A 21,191-nucleotide genomic window follows, 5' to 3' on the forward strand; every position below is an offset into this window, starting at 1 on the left:
TTGTAGAAATTAATGTAAGAATTTAAATCAAATGAATTCAATTATTTTACAACGATGCTTTTGAATATAAAGCATTTAAAAAAAACCAATTGTACTATAGGTAGCGTCGCATTTCCGCCATTATTTAGCTTTGTATTCGCCAAAACTTTGAATTAAATTGAGTTTTGCTATTAAATTTTAAGTCTTGCCATGAAATAAAATTCCAATTTACTTTTAAAGTGCTAAATATCGAATTTTAATTCAATGTTTTAATCGCTATTCGTCATTGTTTTTGTTTCTTGTATCAAAATATTTTGACAATTTTAGATTAAAAAAAAAAATCTAAAAGTTAAAATGCAATTTTCTTTCGTAGACTGTTGTATTAAATGTAACGTTAAAAAGTGAAATAAAAAACGAAAGAAAGTGAGGCATGTGTGAGCGAGTGTTGTATTTTTCTAAACAGTTCACTTCTCAAAAGTAAAAAAAAAGATACTCAAGCCGAGATCGAAACCAAAACCTAAAGACAGTTAGTTAAGCACAATAATCATCAGACCAGCGTGTCAAGATCTTTAAAAAGTGTTTTAAAACCCCATGAAACAGTTGACAAACAGATAAAAATCAGATGACCCCAATTTTTCAGTTTTGACCCCTTAATAGCCCTTTCCTCTGAATGAAAACAAATTGAAAAGATTCCCACTTGCCTCAATATCCTATATACGAAATTTTAAGTCTGCAGATAAAATTTTTTTTGAGTATATAGGTTTAAAAGTGTTCTCACACATATTTTTATAGATATATAGATAAGTCAATGAAATGCAAATGTGTATATTGAAAAAATTTCGTATACTTAATACGTATTCAAAATATATTAATTATTAAATTATTTTAAATATTTTAAATTATTTCCCATAGCGGAGATTGTGAGTTTAATTATATAACAAAGGTTCATTTCAAGTTTTAAAACTCATCTTGCAATGTCTAAAGAAAGCTAAATAAATTCCCTAAAATAATGGACACTAATTGAGGAAAATCTATTTCCTTCTTGGCAAGCTTTTCATTGCCTTGGAGACAATTAAAATGCCCCGTTCCTTTTCTTCTTTGAATAATAGTTCGCGACTGTCCCCAAAATTATAAATGAAATATGTTATCTACTAAATTCAAAATTATAAATGAAATATGTTCTTTCATTAATTATCCCTGTACCTTTTACTGTTCAATAAATTGCACTTGATCGCTTTTCAGTATTATTATCGCCTTGTTTTTAATCTTCCTCTAAATGACATTCTACCTTTTAAAGAGATCATGTGTGTCGCATAGATATTTCCAGAATGGAATTGTGAAAGCTCTTTAGGAACATTAAATAACGAATTTTGTTTAATTATTAAAAAATAACTGATGTGGCAGTTTTAACAAAACTTGTTGTGCAACAAAGTTCCTCATTGTTAAAAAAGATTGATCAACTGCGACAATGAAATTAGTTTTCGGAATCAACATTAAAAAAGAAAAAGAGGGTAACATCGGATTAGTTCAAGTTATTGAAAAGTTGTTGACATTTTTCTAAAATGGCAACGTTAAGAAGAAATTGATATCAGATTTAAAAATAAAAACGCTAGATGTGTTTCTTATTTTATAAAAATGACAAAAAGAATAGAAAGCCATTAAATCATGAACAAGGGTTTAGTAATTGAAAATACTCTGGTCTTACTGATAATTGTAGATATTTTTTAAGAAGGGGGTTGACCTGCTAAATTGATCATGTTAAGAAAATGAATTTGGAAAATCATGTCAATATGCATCATCTCATAATGAATGAACCTGACAGTGGTCTAGTGTTTAACGACATGGACAACCAAGGACAATGGGTGTTTCAAGTTCGATTCCAGTTCGTTCTCCAAAGATCATCGTCACTTAGGATGTTGGCAACCTTCACGTGGTCTCTATGGTAATCCCCGATCCTTTTCTAGAAAGAATTCTGGTTATAAAGATATCGGGAAAACCAATGCTAACTTTAAAATCTTCCAATTCATACGATATGTTGATCTCAGCATGTGTAACTATATTATCTTCTTAAAAATAAGTGTAATTAACATAAAAAATTTCTTTTGAACATTAATTTGATCATAACTTTGTAAAATATTGAACTTGATACCTTATTTCATTATATTTTCTGTACTAAATTAGTCCACTTTCTCTTGAAAACTACAAGGCCGATCGAGCTGAAATTTTGTGTAGACCTTCGTGATAATAAGATGTAGCGAAGTAACTAGTCATTCGATGCACAGTTCAGGATTAATGCAGGTTGATACTGATTAGTATTCAATGCAAAAATGAGCGAAAATGTTAAAACATTACATGTTTTGCCGTCGTTAAGAAGGGTGCGGGAAGAGAGGGAGAGAGAAAAGCAAACAAAGCGGGAAGGAGAGACGATCGAAAATACGGTTGACCAGCACCTGTCTAACTTCGTCTTGAACTGATCCGCTGTTGGTGCAGTGGCAACTCAAGCGCCAGTCTATTCCAGAGAGACGATATGCAGATGGAAAATGCGGCGTTTGTCGGTTTAGCCGAAATCTCCGATGAAACAGCTTCGTCGTGTCACCTCAGTCCACGTTCAACAGTCGACCAAAGTAAAAGATTCCTAAGGAAATATCCTCATATCAAGAAAGTTCTTCCTCCGGCAATTAACAACCGAAATAAATAAATAAATAAATAAATAAATAAATCTCAATGTTTTTTTGTTTTTTTTTTAAATTTAATTTCTGCCCCCCCCCCAAAAAAAAACTTGATTGAACTTGCAATAAAATTAAAAAACAAGCAAAATGTCTACGTTCGGGTTGCATTGTGAAAATAAGATCATGAGGGAGATCCTAATGTCCATGGAGGAGATTATAAACCAAAATTAACTCGCCCCTCAATCTTCGGCGCTCCAGCGAAAAAAAAAAAAAAAAAGGTCCTACCACCGCAGACGGGTCTCGTAAGGAAAGTCACGAAAACCTCGGTCCAACCGGATCTCCAGCCTCTGCATTCGCTCCAGATATTGAATGTCACGAACCAAGAATGGAGACAACGCCCCCATGCCATACTCCAACACAAGTCGGACGAGCCATCAATTGGCATAAATTTCGCATTCTAAGTAAACGAGTTATACACGTTGCCTGGTTTTAATGGGCAAAATGTCGTTTTTATAGCATTGGATTAATTACAAACGTTTACACACGAATTATATAGCAAGCAAGCTATATACATAGATCGATAGGAAAATATGCTCATCTAAACCAACTTTTATATAGACTAGGCAATGTTTTCAGTAAGAGCATGTTGATCAAGTTTCTAGTGGTTCTAAACCTTATCTCTCGAGTGTGTCACTATTCATTTAAAGCTGTTTAAGCAGTTTTCGTTTTTCATTCAGTTGGACGATAAACAAAAGTGGCGTGGGTCATCTTGTAGAAGCACTATTTTCATTTCACCTAAAAAAATCGTTACAAGAATGCAGCTCATATCATCGGCATTTTGAAGCACCACAAACAACCCAGTTTCAATAAGACGCGGTAATTGATTTACACATTTCAGACGAAAAACGAAGAACTCTCACATAATTGTGGGCCTGAAACCTTAAAGGAACCAAGTATGAGGAAATAGAAAGTTAGTGAGAGGAAGATGATGATGATGAAAAAAATCATCGAAGTCGAAGAGGAAGGAAATAAATAAGAAGGATAAGAGAATAGGTGTTCTTAGATGCAAGATAATACGGTAGATACTACCAGATCAGCTAAAGCTAATCACTACCGGAGTCTGGACTTGAACTTATGACCCGTAGTTAATTAATCGTACTTAACCGCTGTTTTTTCTTTATGAAGTTAAAACTTTTCACTATGATAATATCGACACATGTTGATACTGAGATAAAAAAAAAATGACGCAATCAGTTGTCCGCTGGATCCGGCATTAATTAAATAAACTTTACTTAGTTAATATTACCAAGCAATTCCATAATTTATTTATTATGGGTTATAATTTAGCAATTGCCAAATTCACTCCATGACATGTTTAAATGGATTCATGGCTGCGTAAACCAATAAACATTCGTATTTATTGGATTTTCTCTTCAGTGTTATTATTAAAACGTCTCGATCGATGTAACCTCCGACTTTCTTCAGGTGTATATTTTCTAATTCGAGAATCTTTCTTTTGAACTCGGGAATCTGCACGGAATTTCGACCGGATCCTTCAATTTAATCCACGGGGTAGTATGCCCCTGTTCCGTCATGACTGGATAAATGTCTTAAGTGATTCGCCATTATATTTTGATTGCCGCCTACGCTGACGATTTAAGCTTTAATCGCCTACATTTTTATTAAATACTTTATTCTATACGACATGGGCCCTTGGAGACAATTTTCCTATGAATGTTAGGAATCTTACACCTATTTTGGTTTTTAGACGTGCATTATTACATCCTATCAATATACACCACTCGCGATTACTCCATGGCTGACGGAACGAGAACATGCTACCCTCTTAGATTAAATAAAAGGTTCCATTCAAAATTCTGTACAGATTCCCGAATTCGACCGTAAGATTCGGGAGTTTAACAACATGGGATGCAGGTTGTATTTCATCGCAAATGGCTAATTAAGCCAAACACCATGAATAAACGAAATATTTAAAAAATTAAAATTATGTCTTCTCTTCTTTACAATTTCTTTAGTCTTTTTCTACTGCACGTATGACAAACTCGCAAGAACCATAGCAGTCAGTGTGTGTTGTTATGAAAGCTGCACTCTAACAATTGTAATTGAAATCGTTTAATAAAGAATATCGCAAAATATTTTTCTTTTTAATTTAGAAACATGTTTTTTTCTTATTCAAGAATACAAGAACAAATATACATGCAGTTTAACAAAAGATATACGAAAGAGATAAACATGAGATATAAATCTGTTCTGTAGTTTAATACTAGCAGGTCACCGGCGTTGCCCGGTCGTAAAATACGTTTAAATATGAAATTTAATTCATGCAAGCATCGTATTTATTATTATAAAGCAAATTATCTATTGATTATTATATTGTACCCAATATATATAGTAATGTTTTCAAAAGTTAAAAAATTACTTTGGTGCCATAAACTGGAATCGAAGCCAAAACAATCACCGCTCCAGCCTTAGTCGTTACGGTCTGAACTACCGCCGGATGTATAAAAAATATAAAAATTAAACGAGTTTAAACAAAAAATATGTATGTACGCATGCCCTGAAGTTAGTCGATTTATTTCGACAAGGTCAACTACTTAGTAGCCATTTTTCCAGGCTATAAACCTATTCGAACGTGTATCCAGTATCCAAATATTCTATGTATCAAATTTCAAGTATGTAGACCAATTATTTAGGGACGATTTAAGTAGAGACTTTTCGCACACACACTGACAAGATCACTTATATATATATATATATATATATATATATATATATATATATATATATATATATATATATATATATATATGCCCAGAATTATTAAAAACAACAGAAAGCTTCTGTTTACTAATCCCTTTTTTATTTTTTCAATTTTCCGTATTATCTTTATTGTATATAGATCGCAGGTATAGATGTATGGTTAAAGAATTTTTCTTCGCGAAGTGTCCGCGGTTTTTTACTTTTCGTGTAGTCATCTAAACATCATCAGGAATGTGTGTGTGAGGCTTTTGCAAGGAATTATGGGAAGATTTGTTGGGGTGTGAGCGAAGTCAATTGGACTGCTGGCGGCGGTAGTGTGGAAATATCATGGGAAAAGGGAGAGCGTGCCGGCTCTAGGGTCAGTGGCAGGAAAGAGTTAGGTGTGGCGGAGGTGTAGGAGTTATGCGAGTCATTTAGGTACTGTTCCGAAATCGATCTGATCAAGGCTATGTTTTTGCGTTTTGATATAAATAACTTCAAGGAATTTTAGCTTCTTTACATTCGTTTCGTGGTGTAGTATTTTAGTGTTGTTAACTAACATTTCTCTGAAGTTCGAGAGGGGGGCAGTGAGGTTTTTATGTAAATGTGTGAATATAGCATTAGATTCAAAATTATGGCAGGGATGGTGGCGTGATAACATATATATGTATATATATATTTATATGTATATATATATATATATATATATATATAACATTTTCATGTGCTACAACATTCTCATCATAAATTATACGCAAGTATGCAGAATGTAGAAACTATGCATAAATAGAATTCAGCGTAATATTGAAAGGAAACCAATCATCTAATAAGAAACCATAAAATGAATAATTAATTTCAAAGAAATATGCAAACTAGTAAATCACAACAATTCAAAAATGTGAATTCATCATCAAATATTCAAACACATTCCTTGTGTTGTCCAGACAATCTCTCGTATGTAAGGTCGAAATTTCTGTGCAGTTACAAGTCTTATAATCTCTCTCTTTACTCTGATATAAAAGCCACTTCTTGTGTGTGTTCTCCTACCTCATAGGTTCCGAAACGGCTGAACCTCTCTTTTGCCAATATCACGCAAAGCTAATTTATATGCCAGACAGTGTTCTTAGATATGTTTTTTTTTTTACAGAAATTCATCCGATGAGTATCGAAATTTGAAAAAAAAAAAATCTTAAAAATGTTTTTTTATAAAAAAAAAAAGAAGAATTTTTATAGAAGAATATTTTACGTTACAGCGGCCAAGAGAAATAATAACATCCCAGCAAATCATTTCTTCTTGAAAAACAGATTTACTATAATCTGAAGATATAGCTTAATGGTAAAGTATTCCACTACAGATCGAATGATTCCCTGTTCAAGTCAACGAGTACCTTTTATTTTATTTTATTTTTCTTATAAATGAGTTCAATTTACGATTAAAAAAGAGGTACCTTTTAAAATTGCCGGAAATCATTTTTTCGTTTGCATATTTTAAAACTAAGTATAAATCAGAAGTTACTTTTTCAGGGCATTCATCGTCAAGCCCAACTATCAACTAACGTGATATTGTAAAAAACAAAAACAAAAAAATAGACGGAATTTTATGAACGAAATTATTCCTCATAATATATAATAATCATAAAGGATTGATTCCACAATAATACACACATATTACAATTTCTTGTTTAAGCGTATTGTGTGATCAGGCAACGCCGGGCTGCTAGTTCGTAGAATATTCCTGATTGATTTTGGAAATGGCATTCTTTACTACCTTTTCACATATTTTCATATTTTGTTTATCTTCCCCAATTTTTCAAAGTTGCAAATCATCTGTGTTAGCAGTAAATAAGATTGCCATAAGCCGCACGTGTACCGTTGGCTGAATCTTAAATATGCTTGCTCGACCGTATCGCCATTTTCATCGTATGTGGTGTTTTCAATTAGTTTCCAGACTTTTTTTTCGTATGGGTACTTTTATTGATAGTACACACAGAAACTCTAGTTCCCTTCGATGTAATCTCCTCAGGATGCAATGCACTTATTGTACCGTTCCAACAACTTCTGAAAACCATCCCCATGGATGTCCTCATGTGAAAGAATGCCAATGACCCTCGTCACAGCCTTTTTCATCTCCTCAATTGTTCCATAACAAAAGCCTCTAAGGTTTTTTTTTACGCAGATGTCACCACTTATCAAGGTCCGGAAGCCACTCAGGGATAAGGGTTATTGCAAGTACATTACGTTAGTGTGGAGATTTGATGAAGTGTTTACTTAAGGGGGCGGTTCATTAGGAATTTGTTAACGTTGGACTTGAACACATCCAAATTGTAGTCAGGTAGGAAGCAGGCAGGCAGAACAGAGTTCCACAGGCGTGCAGTTCTAAGAAAGAAGCTTTGTTCATGGAATCCGCGTTTTGATTTAGGCACAGATAAAGAGTGGGGGAAATTTTTCACAGTGGATTCGGCTAGACGGGTATTTTTTGTGAAAGATTGGCGAGGGGGGGACCAGAGATTGGAGTTCAGACGAGCACCTGCCATGGAAACAACGATAAAACAAGGATAGGCTCGCAACGTCTCTTCTTTGGGAGAGAGGTTGCAGGGTAGAGAAAAGGGCATCCCCCACTAAGCCACGAAGTCTATTTTGTACTCTGTCAAGGCAGGATAGGCTGTTTTTAGCAGCTCCTGCCCAGATATGGCAGCAGTATTCCATCCTTGGACGTACTTGGCTTTCCTTGAACTTAGGAAATAACCAAAACTCACAGGCAGCAAGGTTTGGAATGCAGGGTCTGAATTGATCAACTCGACTATCTCCCTTCTGTCATGACAACGTATTTCTTTCTGATCTTCTCTGAGCACCCCTGTAACAAGTTCGCACAAATCTTCCGCATCTTCATTTCATCACGAATAATTGTGTGTAAAGTTCCCACACTGACATCAAACTGTGCACTTATTGTCTCGACACATCACGATTCTTATCCATTAAATTGTTTATTTGGCCAATCAACTCTGGTATTCTGACTTCCTTACTTCTCCCTCATCCCTCATTAACTCCCTGATTTCCTTAAATCTCTTATGCCGCTCATGCAAGATGGCCCAAAAGAAATCTGAAGCATTCACTTCTGTGGCATTTTTTTCCAAGTTTAAAACAGAATTTTATTCCATATCGTTCTTCTAAATTATCCTCACGTCTAGATTGAATTTTTAATTGGTCAGTCATTTTATAATATATATATATATATATATATATATATATATATATATATATATATATATATATATAGCAATAGCATACGAATTTTCAAGAATCTACGTCAACTTTAAATGTATGCATAAAAAGTCTGGAAATTTATTGGAGGCACCTCATAGATGCTCGAATGAAATTTTACCTATAGTACTTCCTGTAAAGCATTCAAGGTAAAAACTCGTTAAACTACAACCACTGTAAATAAGTTCATTTTCTTCTTCTGTATACCTAAAACTTAACGAAACTTCCCTGAGAAAAGTTTATCTCCAAGAGTTTTCCGTTTGTGGAACACAGTATCACGGGGCTGGCTACTACCCAGTTGATTACAAGGCGGACGGTTTCAAGTCCAATGTTAACAAATTCTCGCCGAGTCGTTTTCTTAAATAATCAAATTTTACTCAGTTACAACAATCCTCAATGTGTTTTCTCACCGTTCACGTCACAAAAAGTTAAAGTTTATCCTCGAGTGGCTTTTATGCGTAGTTAAGCAATGACTCTTGTTAAAAGAAATTTAAACCATCGAACAAACGGAGCTAGAATTGAGCTAAACAATTATTGCACTTCTTTGTTTTGAAAATTGATTAAACATTTTCGGTGAAACCCGATAGTCAAAAAAAAAAAAAAAAAAAAAAAAAAAAACAACAACAAAACCCAGATTGTATAACATGGTTAAATATCTTTTTTTGAATGAGGATCGATTATTTGTATTAATTGGATTCTTCAGATTGCTGTGCTCATCTTAAGTGTTATTTCACAACGCTTCGGTCGATGTAACCCCCGACCTTCTTCAGATCAAAATATAATGGCGAATTACTTAAGATTTCTACCTAGTCATGGCTGATGGAACGAGAGCATGCTACACCCGTGTATTAAATAAAGGGCCCCGATCGAAATTCTGTTTAGATTTCCGAGTTGACAAAAAGAATCCCGAATTTGGCAAAAAGATTCCCGAGTTCAACAAGATAGACCTGAAGACGTTATATCGACAGAAATGTGAAAAAAAAAACACGTAAAATGAAGACAGTAGTGCGAAGAATACAAATCATAAGAAAAAAACATTTGACTTTACAGAACATGATACAGTTTTGCAAAGGGAATAGAAAATACAATAACGTTTGATACATTTAGACAGCCAGTATCTTTAGACAGTCTGCTCGGCAGTAATAGTAAATGTACCTCTAATGATCATAGCTAAGAGTATGGCAAATTAAGATAAACAGACGGTAACCACTAAGTCTAAACACTCCCCACAATGTTGATGACCTCACACCTACTTTATTCAGTTATTTCTTATATGTCCATCTTTAATTCAGATATGCCGCAAGCATTTTAATCAGTTTGGGGGCAAAAATTTGGCAAAGGTCAAAGTTAAAAGGGTTGACCTTTGTAGATTCCACCAAAGTCGTCCGCCAATTTTGGATCTAAACACTTAAAATTATATATATATATATATATATATATATATATATATATATATATATATATATATATATATAGTAAGAAGAAAAATATATATGGCAATTAAGCTACACAGAATATTCCGCGTTTAATCCACACTAGGATTCGTCAGGCTTATGCTTATGCGAATCCTAGTGTGGATGAAACGCGGAATATTCTGTGTAGCTTAATTGCCATATATATTTTTCTAACTTACTACGTAGCTCTACCTATGTATTGAGCTCTGTTGAAGTAAATACTTAGTTTACGCATAAAATTATACTTTCGTATATTAATTTATGTGATTAAATGAAGTAGTCATAAATAGGCCAGATGAATCGTTGGCCGGAACGTGATGAAACCACAACAACCCTTACAGGTAGTTGTGTTTCTGAAATGTTAAGATAAGTATCGATAATGCGTATGGGTTTTGATTATTCGAACTACTGTTCTCATCTTAAGTGTAATTTTCACGTTTCGGCCGATCTAACCTCCAACCTCTTCACGAGTATCTTGTACAGATTCCAGAGTTCGACAGAAAGATTTTCGAGTTCGACCAGATAAACCTGCAGTAGGGAAGGGGAATAGAGAGATGGCTAGTGGATCTATTTGTCTATGAAATGAGGACCGGATTGTTTTTCTTAACTGTAAATTGTACGTGTAAATTGCCTGAATTTCTCTTCACTGCATTATTATATAAAAATATAAAAATATCTCAACTAATTATAAAACTGTTGGTTCCAAGTTGTGTCAAGTCTTTTGTTTAATTCCTTGACAAATTGACTAAATTGTAATATCAGTTCTTGAACTTGTTCTAATCAAATTTTATTACGATTCTCACTTAAAAGACATTTAGCTCTTTAAAAAAGGAAATGGAAGAACTGTCTTGAATTACGAAAAGAATCTTTGATTATAGACTTTTAACGTGACAGTTTAAGCTGTTAAAAATGATTAACACAGCTACAAGAATACAGATGCAGACGTAGTCAGACGTAGTCATACACACGCACACATAGGCGAGATGTTTTCGCGACGTTGATGGGAACTGAGAAAGGACACGACATCTTTTTCTTTCCCGACGAGATTCACACGAAATATCGTGAAATCAAGGAAGATCAGTAAACTTAATGTTTTTCTTTTTTTTCTTCCTCTTATTTTCCCGCGTGACAATTTCGCGTTCTTCTCGTCGTCTATTTTTGTTGAGGGATAAACTCACGATTTTCTATGGGGAAAATCAGATGCCGAACGTGCTGCGTTTCTAACCGCAAACAAAAGTACAACCAGAATTCGTCTGTCGGACACACCCAACTGAACTTGTATAGATTTCGTATTATTTCTGTTAGATTCTTCGAAAAATATTGCACAATTTTCCATTCATCTTTAAATATAGTTGCTTTAGGTTTATTATTTGTGTAGTGTTTATTACTCTATCTTTATTTTATAGTTGTTAAACCAATTTACCGTTATAACTTTCTATTATTATTATTTATATTTAGTCAATTTTCATGAACTTTTATTTTTTTCATGTGGATAAAGTTTAACTTGCAGATTACTTTTGACAATATGTCCCATGATTTAGCGAAACGAATTGTCATTGGAGAGCTATTCAAATCCAGAAAGTCTGCAGGAGACATTGCAAAGACCTTAAATGTGAATCGAATGTTTGTGTGGAGAGCACAAAAACGTTTCAAATCAACTGGTGAGATCAAGATATTTGGTCTATCTTGGAGAATAAAGTCTCAAGTTCTTACCATATAAAAATGGAGGCCATGAAGAAAAAATTAAGTGAGGAATCTCACAAAAAAATAAAACATCTATGACTCGTGTAAAGCATTCACCAAACGTTTGCAACAAATTATTGATGCACAGGGACATTGAATAAAGTTTGGATATTTTTAATCTAGTAACACTATTGTATATATTTACGTTTGGACTATCTATATTGTTTAATCTATTTAATAAAAATGGGGGGAAAAACTTTGTAACGTTAATTATTGAACGCCCTGTGTATGAAGTTAGGTATATGTGTTACTGAAAACATTGCAAACTATTGTTTCGATTTTAATTTTATTCGCACTCACATGCATAAAAACTTAGATGTATACAAAATCATAACGTAATAATCATTGAGTGTGAAAGATAAAAAAATTGAATATCAACGAAATTTTCGAGTTCGATCATTTCTGAGAGGTTTGTTTTATTAACCCTCCTTATCAGAACAAATATAGTACTTTTATATAGTTTAAAGAAGCTTTCAGTATTTTCTTTTAAAAGTGCCGTTTAAATTCCTAGGATGCTAAGTTAAACATATCACAGACTAAGCATTTGTATAAGTCAACTTACCGTTCGAAAATTCATAATTACGAAAGGGGGATACAATTATATAAACCTCAACTTAAATTGCAGAATAGAAAATTGGACAATAAGCTGTTCACCAAGTATATATATATATATATATATATATATATATATATATATATATATATATATATATATATATATATGATTGTTGAGCTGGATTAAATCCGACGATATGAAATAAAATGGAGGTGGAAGGACCTGGATACTCAACGTCAATGACCATCCCTCTTGAAGAAGCCCGCATAAATCGGGCGAAACGTTGAGTATCCAGGTCCTTCCACCTCCATTTTATTTCATATATATATATATATATATATATATATATATATATATATATATATATATATATATATAAGTAATTTGTGTGTGTGAGTTCCTTCCTTATAGGTTCCGAAACGGCTGAGCCAATCCTTTGAAAATTTCACACAAAACTAATTTATATGTCTGGCAGTGTTTTAAGATATGTTTTGTGCAGAAATACACTCGATAAGTACCGAAAATCGAAAAAATCCAATCTTAAAATAATCTTTCTCATATGATAAAAAATAAGAATTTTACAGGGGAATATTTTACGTTACACTAACTAAGGGAGATAATAAAACCTCACCAACTCATTTTTTCTACAAAAAGCAAACAAAAAAAAACAAATTTTGGTATAATCTGAAGATATAGCTTGGTGGTAGAGCATTCGACTTTATATCGAATGATCCCCTGCCAAAGTCCGGGTGTACCTCACCATTTTATTTTAATTTTTTCTTGTTAATGCCTTCAATTTGCGATAAAAGAAGAGGTACCACTTAAAATCGCCGCAAATCGTTTCTTCGTTTGAATATTTGAAAACTAAATATTAATCAGAAGTGACTTTCTGATGTGATATTGTAAACTAACACAGATGGAATTCGATGAACATTATTATTATTATTATTATTATTATTATTATTATTATTATTATTATTATTATTTATTTATTTATTCATTTATTTATTCATTTATTTATTTGCAAATTAGCCCACCGCGCAAATTCTTCCTCGTAATATATAATAATCAGTAGAGGATTGATTCTTTAATGCATAGGCAATCTGCATAAATTAAAATATCATATTTAAGCGTATTGTACGACCGGGGGCTCATCTTTAAATACGTTTTCTATTGATGTAGTGTTTCATAACTACCTTTATTTATTTGATAGTTGTTAAATCTATATGGAGTTAGATGTGTATGTGTGTTACTAAAATATTGTCAACTATTGTTTTAATTTCATTTTTAGTCATACAATAAGTTTCCAGACCTTTTTTCGTATTGGACACTTTATTGATAGTACATACATGAAAGTTTATTCGGCTTCGAAGTAACCTTCCCCGGCTGCAATATACTTGTTGTACCGTTCCAAAATCTTTTGGAAACTCCCATGAAAGTCCTCTTGTGTGAGCGTGTCAATAACCATTGTTACAACTTCTTTCATCCCCTCAATTGTCTCCTGACGTCAGTCTCTAAAGTTTTCCTTGAGTTTAGGAAATAGCCAAACATCAAAGCAATCAAAGTCTGGACTATATAGAGGGTGAGGAACTATCGTGATGCCCTTCTTGGTTAAATAGTCTGTGATCTTCTCTGAGCACTCTTGAGACAAACGTCGTGCAAATCTTCCGGATTTTGAGTTCCTCACGAATAATTGTGTGTACAGTTTCCACACTGACATCAAAGGGTCCTTACCCATGAAATTCTTTATTTGTCCGATCAACTTTGGTATTCTGACTTCCTTACTTCTCCCACACATCTCATCATCCCTCACAGACCCACTGCTTACCTTGAATCTCTTATGCCACTCGAAAACCAATGCTTGATTCATGCAAGTGGCCCAAAAGCAGTCTGAAGCTTTAGTAGGGTGTATTCTGATTCCTGCTGTAGCTGTTCATTTGAACCTGAAATCATAAAAATTGGTCAGTCATCTCATAAGATGTATAGCAATAACATTATGAAGTTTCAGGAGGTCGACAATTTTAAATGATTGTACAAAAAAGTCTAGAAACTTATTGAACAGATATCTCGGAGTTCTATAATATAAGATAACCTTCGATTTTTCTTTAGGTAATAATAATACTACTTCTAATAATAATGATAATGATAATAATAATAATAATAATAATAATAATAATAATAATAATAATAATAATAATGCATATGAAAACTTAAATGTATACAAAATCATGACATAATCATCATTGAGTACAGAAGATCCAAAAATTCAACACTAACAAAGTTTTCGTGTACGATCATTTCTGGGATGTTTGTGTTTTTTCTATTAAAAGAAGATAAGATTATAAGAACGAAGATGGTACTTCTATATAGTCTAAAGAAGCTTTCAGTATTTTATTTAAAAAATGCAGTTTAAATTCTTAGGATGCTAAGGTCAACATACCGCAGACAACACTTGTATAAGTGGACTTACCGCTTGAAAACTCAATTTACGAAAGAGCGAATACAATTATATGACAGTTAAAAGTAGACAAGACACCTCAACATAAATTGTGAAATAGAAAATAGGAGAATCAGCTGTTGAACACACACACGCACACACATACATAAATTAATAAATTATATATATATATATATATATATATATATATATATATATATATATATATATGTTACGATGTCCACCGGAAACAAATTGTCGAAAAATTAAATCGGTATAATTACGTTGACACATTCTCTTTAGATCTCCGACGTTAAGCAATGTGGAGCCTGGTTAGTACGACATGGGTGACCAATTTAGGAAGTTCAGGCGCTGTGCGTAGAAGAATGTCGACACTTCCCTGCAGGGATTGCAAAAACCTAACATCGTCATTTCCCTTAACGGGGATATACATGCGACTGGGGCCGCTTGGGAATTTCAAACTCCCATGGAACTTCCTCTTTTGGAGGAAGCCGGTTAAACCCGAATAGGGTTGGCGCCGTTTCCATAGCATGGACTCTGTGTACCGATCATATAATGCCGATGTATCTGTTCTGATTGTACTGGTTCGTGTGACTCTTACTAGGTATTTAATTTCTCTTTTCAAGTGTCCTTTCTGCAGCCATATTCGTGAGTTCTCATGAATCATTTCTTTACTCAGCCGTCCATGGAGTTTCTGATTTGTGTTCCCTTTCTCGCATTTTTGTTTTTCATTCTTCATTTTAGCGGAGGTTTTGGCGGCGGTAATCAGCCTCTCCGTATTTTATCTAATATTTTTTCTAAACTTTTAATTTCATAGTCTTCAATATGTATCAGCCTACTTTTTCTCTTTCCTTTTTTACATAGAGTTTATTCGCTCCTTCGTTCATAGTTACCTAATTTTTAAATCATATACTTGAGCTCTGCTTCATCTTTATCTCTTGACTGTATTTCTTCTTCTTCTTCTTCTTCTTCTTCTTTTTAGTGATTCTACGGCGCGTTTCACACAAGTCATTATTAGCAATTATTCAATAGCAATTGGCGTTCATTTAAATCTGAGTAACATTGAAGACACTGCCAAGGCTGTTGCAGATACTCCTTATAGAGTGTTCACATCTGAGAGTATCGTTATCTCTAAAAATCACCATTCGCTCATGCATGAAATATTTCTTCATGTGTTTTTTTTAGAACTCGGGAATTTGCACGAGATTTCGATATATTTTTTTTTATTTAAGCTCGTTCTATCAGTTATTACTGGGAAGAAGTTTTAACAATTCCCTTCTGAGTCTTGAACCTTCTACTTCCACAAGAGTCACTTACAACTGAATTTTATATAATATCATCTTATCGGTTAAGACACTGGTTTTTGCGAACAATTCTAATATGGATTTAAATCTTTTTCTGTTTTCGTTGTATAATCTTATTATTTACCACTATAAATCTCTACTTATTACTATATATCATTCGTGGTCTCGCTCTCTAAGTCTCTCTGTTTCTCGCTCTCCCTATATATATATATATATATATATATATATATATATATATATATATATATATATATATATATATATATATTGTTTTAACAAAAACCAAGGCTTCAAAGAATGGGATGATAGCAACAAATAGTGTATTTAATCGTTAGTTACAATTGTTTCAAGACTATTCGGACAAATTCGAACATTATGTCGTTTGAAATTTTTTCACAAAAACAGCCTTTCTTCAGACTTATTGAATAAATAACACTTTAACATTAAAACATTATGGAAACCATTTCCCTTAGAAGAAAAAAAAACAAGAGAAACTATTTTACCTATATCGCATACTTGCAAAGTATATATATATATATATATATATACATATATATATATACATATATATACATATATATACATATATATACACATATATATACATATATATATACATATATATACATGTATATATATACATATATATACATATATATACATACATATATATACACATACATATATATATACATACATATATATACATATATATATACATATATATATACATATATATATATACATACATATATATACATACATATATATACATATATATACATACATATATATATACATATATATACACATATATATACATACATATATATATACATACATACATATATATACATACATATATATATACATATATACATACATATATATACATATATATACATACATATATATACATATATATATACATACATACATGCATATATATATACATACATATATATACATACATATATATATACATATATATATATATATATATACTAGCAAAATACCCGTCGTTGATTGGGTTCAAAAACAGCCTACAGAAAATGGACTCTGATTTATGAAAGTATGATAGGTTATGAAAAGGAAGGGTTGTAAAGACTTAACTTCGAATTTGGGGGTATCAAAACCAAAGCAAAATATGATGAAAGTAAAAATACAATAGATAACCCCCATAATTTATTATACTATACCTGTTCACACTGAAACACTTATCACAATATTCTGTGGATCTATATTAAAAACCTTGTTAAACTTTATGACATATTTCCATTCTATGGACGTCAAGTGCGAACGAACTGAAACATAATTATCAAAGTATACTTACGCAGATAGATATGAAAAATCTTTATTAAAGTTTGTGCCTATTTCCATTCTATGGAGGTCAGGCGCGAACGCAGACCGCAGAAATTTTAGATATAGGTTCCTCGATCATGTATCTAACTTAATAATTTGATCTAAGCTCAAAACAATAAATGTTAAGGGGTCATAATAGGGGTTAAATTGAAAAAAAAATTGACCGTTTTTTTGCTTTTATTTGGTTTTGCTGAGCATACACCTCCAAACATCCGGGCAACGCCAGGCACCCATGCTAGTATATATATATATATATATATATATATTTGTGTGTCTGTGTGTGTGTTTTAATAAACTCATGTAATATGCCCCTTTAGTGAGTGTGTTTATTTTTTTTTTATAGCGGGTGACAATGCGTCTTAAATACTTCTCTCTAAAACAGTTGAACACAAAGAAAAAGGGGATACAGAAAAAAGAGAGTGTGTCAATTAAATCTTGAACTTGCAAGATTTATATGTATTGCTTGCAAGACAATACTGATATGTAGCAAATAAATAAACAGTAAAAAAGAATGAACCCCTTTTTTGTGCGTGTCACTTGAACGACAAAGGTACTGTCTTATGAGCTTACGCATTTCGACAGGAAATGACGATTGAAATAAAGGACAAAAAAAAGAGCAAAAATAAAAAACAACAACAACAACAAAAAAAAAAGTCGCCCTAGGCGACATACATTTAATCTTCGTCACCGCGACAATGTAAATAATTTAAAATTCTTTTCTTTTTTTCCGCATTTTTGGAGGTAGACATCTTGCAACTTTTGGAAAACCTTTAAAAAATTACTGAAAAAAAGAAAGAAAATTAAATAGCAATACGAAGTTCTCGTCACAATTTGCTTTTAGTTTCGAATGTATCGATTTTATTGCTTAGAATCAATTGTATTTCAGAAGTAAAAGAGGATGAGAATATTGTATGTCGAGTTGACTTGCGAATACACGAACGACATTAAGAGTTAAGAATTCTATCGTAAAAATTCATAAATTTCTTGTACGAATTTATGAATCTGTTTGTTCTAGTGTAGTGTACATTCCTATATCTGGGATAGTATGGATTCGTCGTGCACTATGTAAACTAGACTTTTCTGCTGTCGAGCAAAGAGCACACACGTAGTTCAACCGTTCGCAATGAATAGCAAAATCTTTTTACCTTAACATTATGACCCGCTAAACAGGACTACAATATTGGCGATGTATACATTCGAAATAGGACCCACAAGGGTGGATAAACGACCATCTTTTGTTCAACAAACTTGTATTTTTCTACCTTCTTTGAAAAAGTAAAGATTGCCTCCACAAAGTTTTTTCAACGACAAAAAACGACCTCACCTTGGAAAAATTTATTTTTAAAAAGGCCGTGGGTGTAAAAAAAAAATATACAACGCTGTCAATTGCTAATGAATTGACCTAATTAATTTCTAACTTTTGGTTTGCGCAAGTCATGCAAAGTTTTCAAATTTGAAATAAGACATTTTCTTTACCCTTGAATTTTTTTTTCTTTATAAAAAAACCTTTATTTTTGGACTTTTTGTTAAAAGTGAACATTTTTGGTTTTAAACACACACACAAAAAAGAAAGGAAACTAGATTTTTCTTGCGGGCTGGCCGACTTTCGCTTGTGCAAATATCTTAACTATTTCCTCTTTGCAAGAAGCCATTTTGTTCATCTATATTTGAAAAAAAAATGTGACCTAAAAATTTCTCTGTCGATAGTCTGCATGATTTTCGTTTTCTTAGAAAAACAACAGGAAAAGAAAAACGTGCATAAACTCTACGAAGGATCGAAACCGCATTTACTCCATTACGAGAATTCAGGACAATAACGTGAATACTCGACTGGATTTTTGCTACGGAAAAGGATTTCAATTCGTTTTATTATTCTCAATTCTTCTGGACTCAAAATTCTTCGTATTTTTTTTTCAGGAAAGAGTTAAAATAAATGCTCGATTGTCTTTTGTTCTCTGTGGTAAATCAGACATTTTTTCTGTTAAACCACAAGTACGTGACATATTTCTTAATATTTATTTGCCATATCTTCTTTGTAAAGTCGCGGTTTTTCTGTTTAGCATTTCTTAGACACAGATTTGTATTGTAAGTCTATTTACTTTTCAAACTGGAATAGCTTTCGAGGCAACCAGTTGAAATGACACGTTTACAGTAACCTCAGACTTGGTTCAAATTTGGCTGCCAAGGAGTTAAAGTTCAAAAGATTTGGCCTTTGAAGTCTCTAGCAAACTATTCAGCCAATTTTGGGTCTAAACATTTGAAATTTTACATAAAGGACATCCAGACACGCAGCAAGCTTTTTAATCAGTTTTTCTTTTTTGCAAAAATTGGCTTCCAAGAGGTCAAAGTTGAAACTGTCTACCTTTTACAAACTCTACCCCCCCGCCAAGTTTAGGTCTAAACACTTGAAATTTAAGATGTAGGTTACCTGGACATGAGTAAAACATTTTAATAAATATATACATATGCACAGAAAGTTATGAACAGTACATGGAGCCCGAGCAAAGCCCGGCTGAACTGCTAATATATATATAAATAATCGTCAAATTCAAGGAGATGCAATGCTTACCTTATATAAGCAATGGTAAACTTCGCTCTAAATACCAAGTATTTATATATAGATATTTTAATCCCAACCAAATAAAAAAAAGCTCAATACACAAATAATAGAGAGTAGAGCTTATTATAAGAGAAAAGAAATTAAAACTGTAAGTTGAAATATGCAATCAAATTTGAAACTCCAAGGAATAAGGACTTTGCAAATTGTTTTTTTTTAAGTATCCAGTCGAACAATAAATTTGGTTGTAAATTTTAACTTACGATTTAAATTTCTTATATATGGAAGTTTTAAAAAGCCAAAAGCAATGCGGAAAGGACCGGAATCACAAAAGTAAACAAACAAATAGACGGCTTTTTAAAACTTCCATATATAACTTTACCAACAATGCTTCAAGCAAACTACCAGTTATATATATAATTATAAAACTCAAATGACCTTGTAACGGATGTTGTAACTCAACATCTGGTTTACGACTTCCGGTTGCGCATGCGTACATAAAGATAACCCCATAAAAGCGTAAACAAATAAACACAAATCGCTGGATCGGTTTCGTTCGAACAAAAGGACGGTCTTAGAAAAGCGAATATCTTAAATTTATTGATTAAAAAACTTGAAGATATGGGAAGCAAATTAAAAACGTGATTACAAATAATACGTATGATCATCAACCTGTTTCATATATACGATATATATTATACTAAATAATCAACGCGACAATAAAACGTATTGTTTAATGTGTACGTTTCCAGCGTCCCAATTTTTTTCGCGTTTAAATTATCCAAATAAACAATTGTTAATTTTAATTTTTTTTTACATCGTTCATTTCCGTATTACGTTTAACTTACTTTAACGCAATTTTCTTACAAAGAAATCTACTTTAACCCGTTGAAAACAATACGAGCATTTTACAACTGCGATTTACCCACCGCCTTCCTTTTTTAATTTATTCTCCCTTTTTTAATACACCTTTCTTAAAAACATTCATACATTTTCTTCTACACTACCAACATAAATAAATAACCTCGAAAATGTTTTTTTAATTGCGTTGCAAATAAATAATCAACGCGACAATAGAACATATTGTT

At 32.4% G+C, this 21,191-nt stretch overlaps 1 protein-coding gene across 1 annotated transcript in view; it reads left to right on the top strand.

The window, feature by feature from the left end:
* The window catches only part of LOC145256144 (uncharacterized), a 154,142-nt gene that overhangs the window by 88,030 nt on the left and 44,921 nt on the right, over positions 1-21,191 (top strand). The window contains exon 3 of the mRNA XM_080114730.1: positions 11,622-11,784. Within this exon, the coding sequence (XP_079970856.1) occupies positions 11,622-11,784 (163 nt within the window). The remainder of the gene's footprint in view (positions 1-11,621; positions 11,785-21,191) is intronic.

The sequence above is a fragment of the Euprymna scolopes genome, chromosome 32, assembly GCF_053919585.1.
Source record: "Euprymna scolopes isolate OS-2025 chromosome 32, ASM5391958v1, whole genome shotgun sequence".
Lineage (NCBI taxonomy): Eukaryota > Metazoa > Mollusca > Cephalopoda > Sepiida > Sepiolidae > Euprymna > Euprymna scolopes.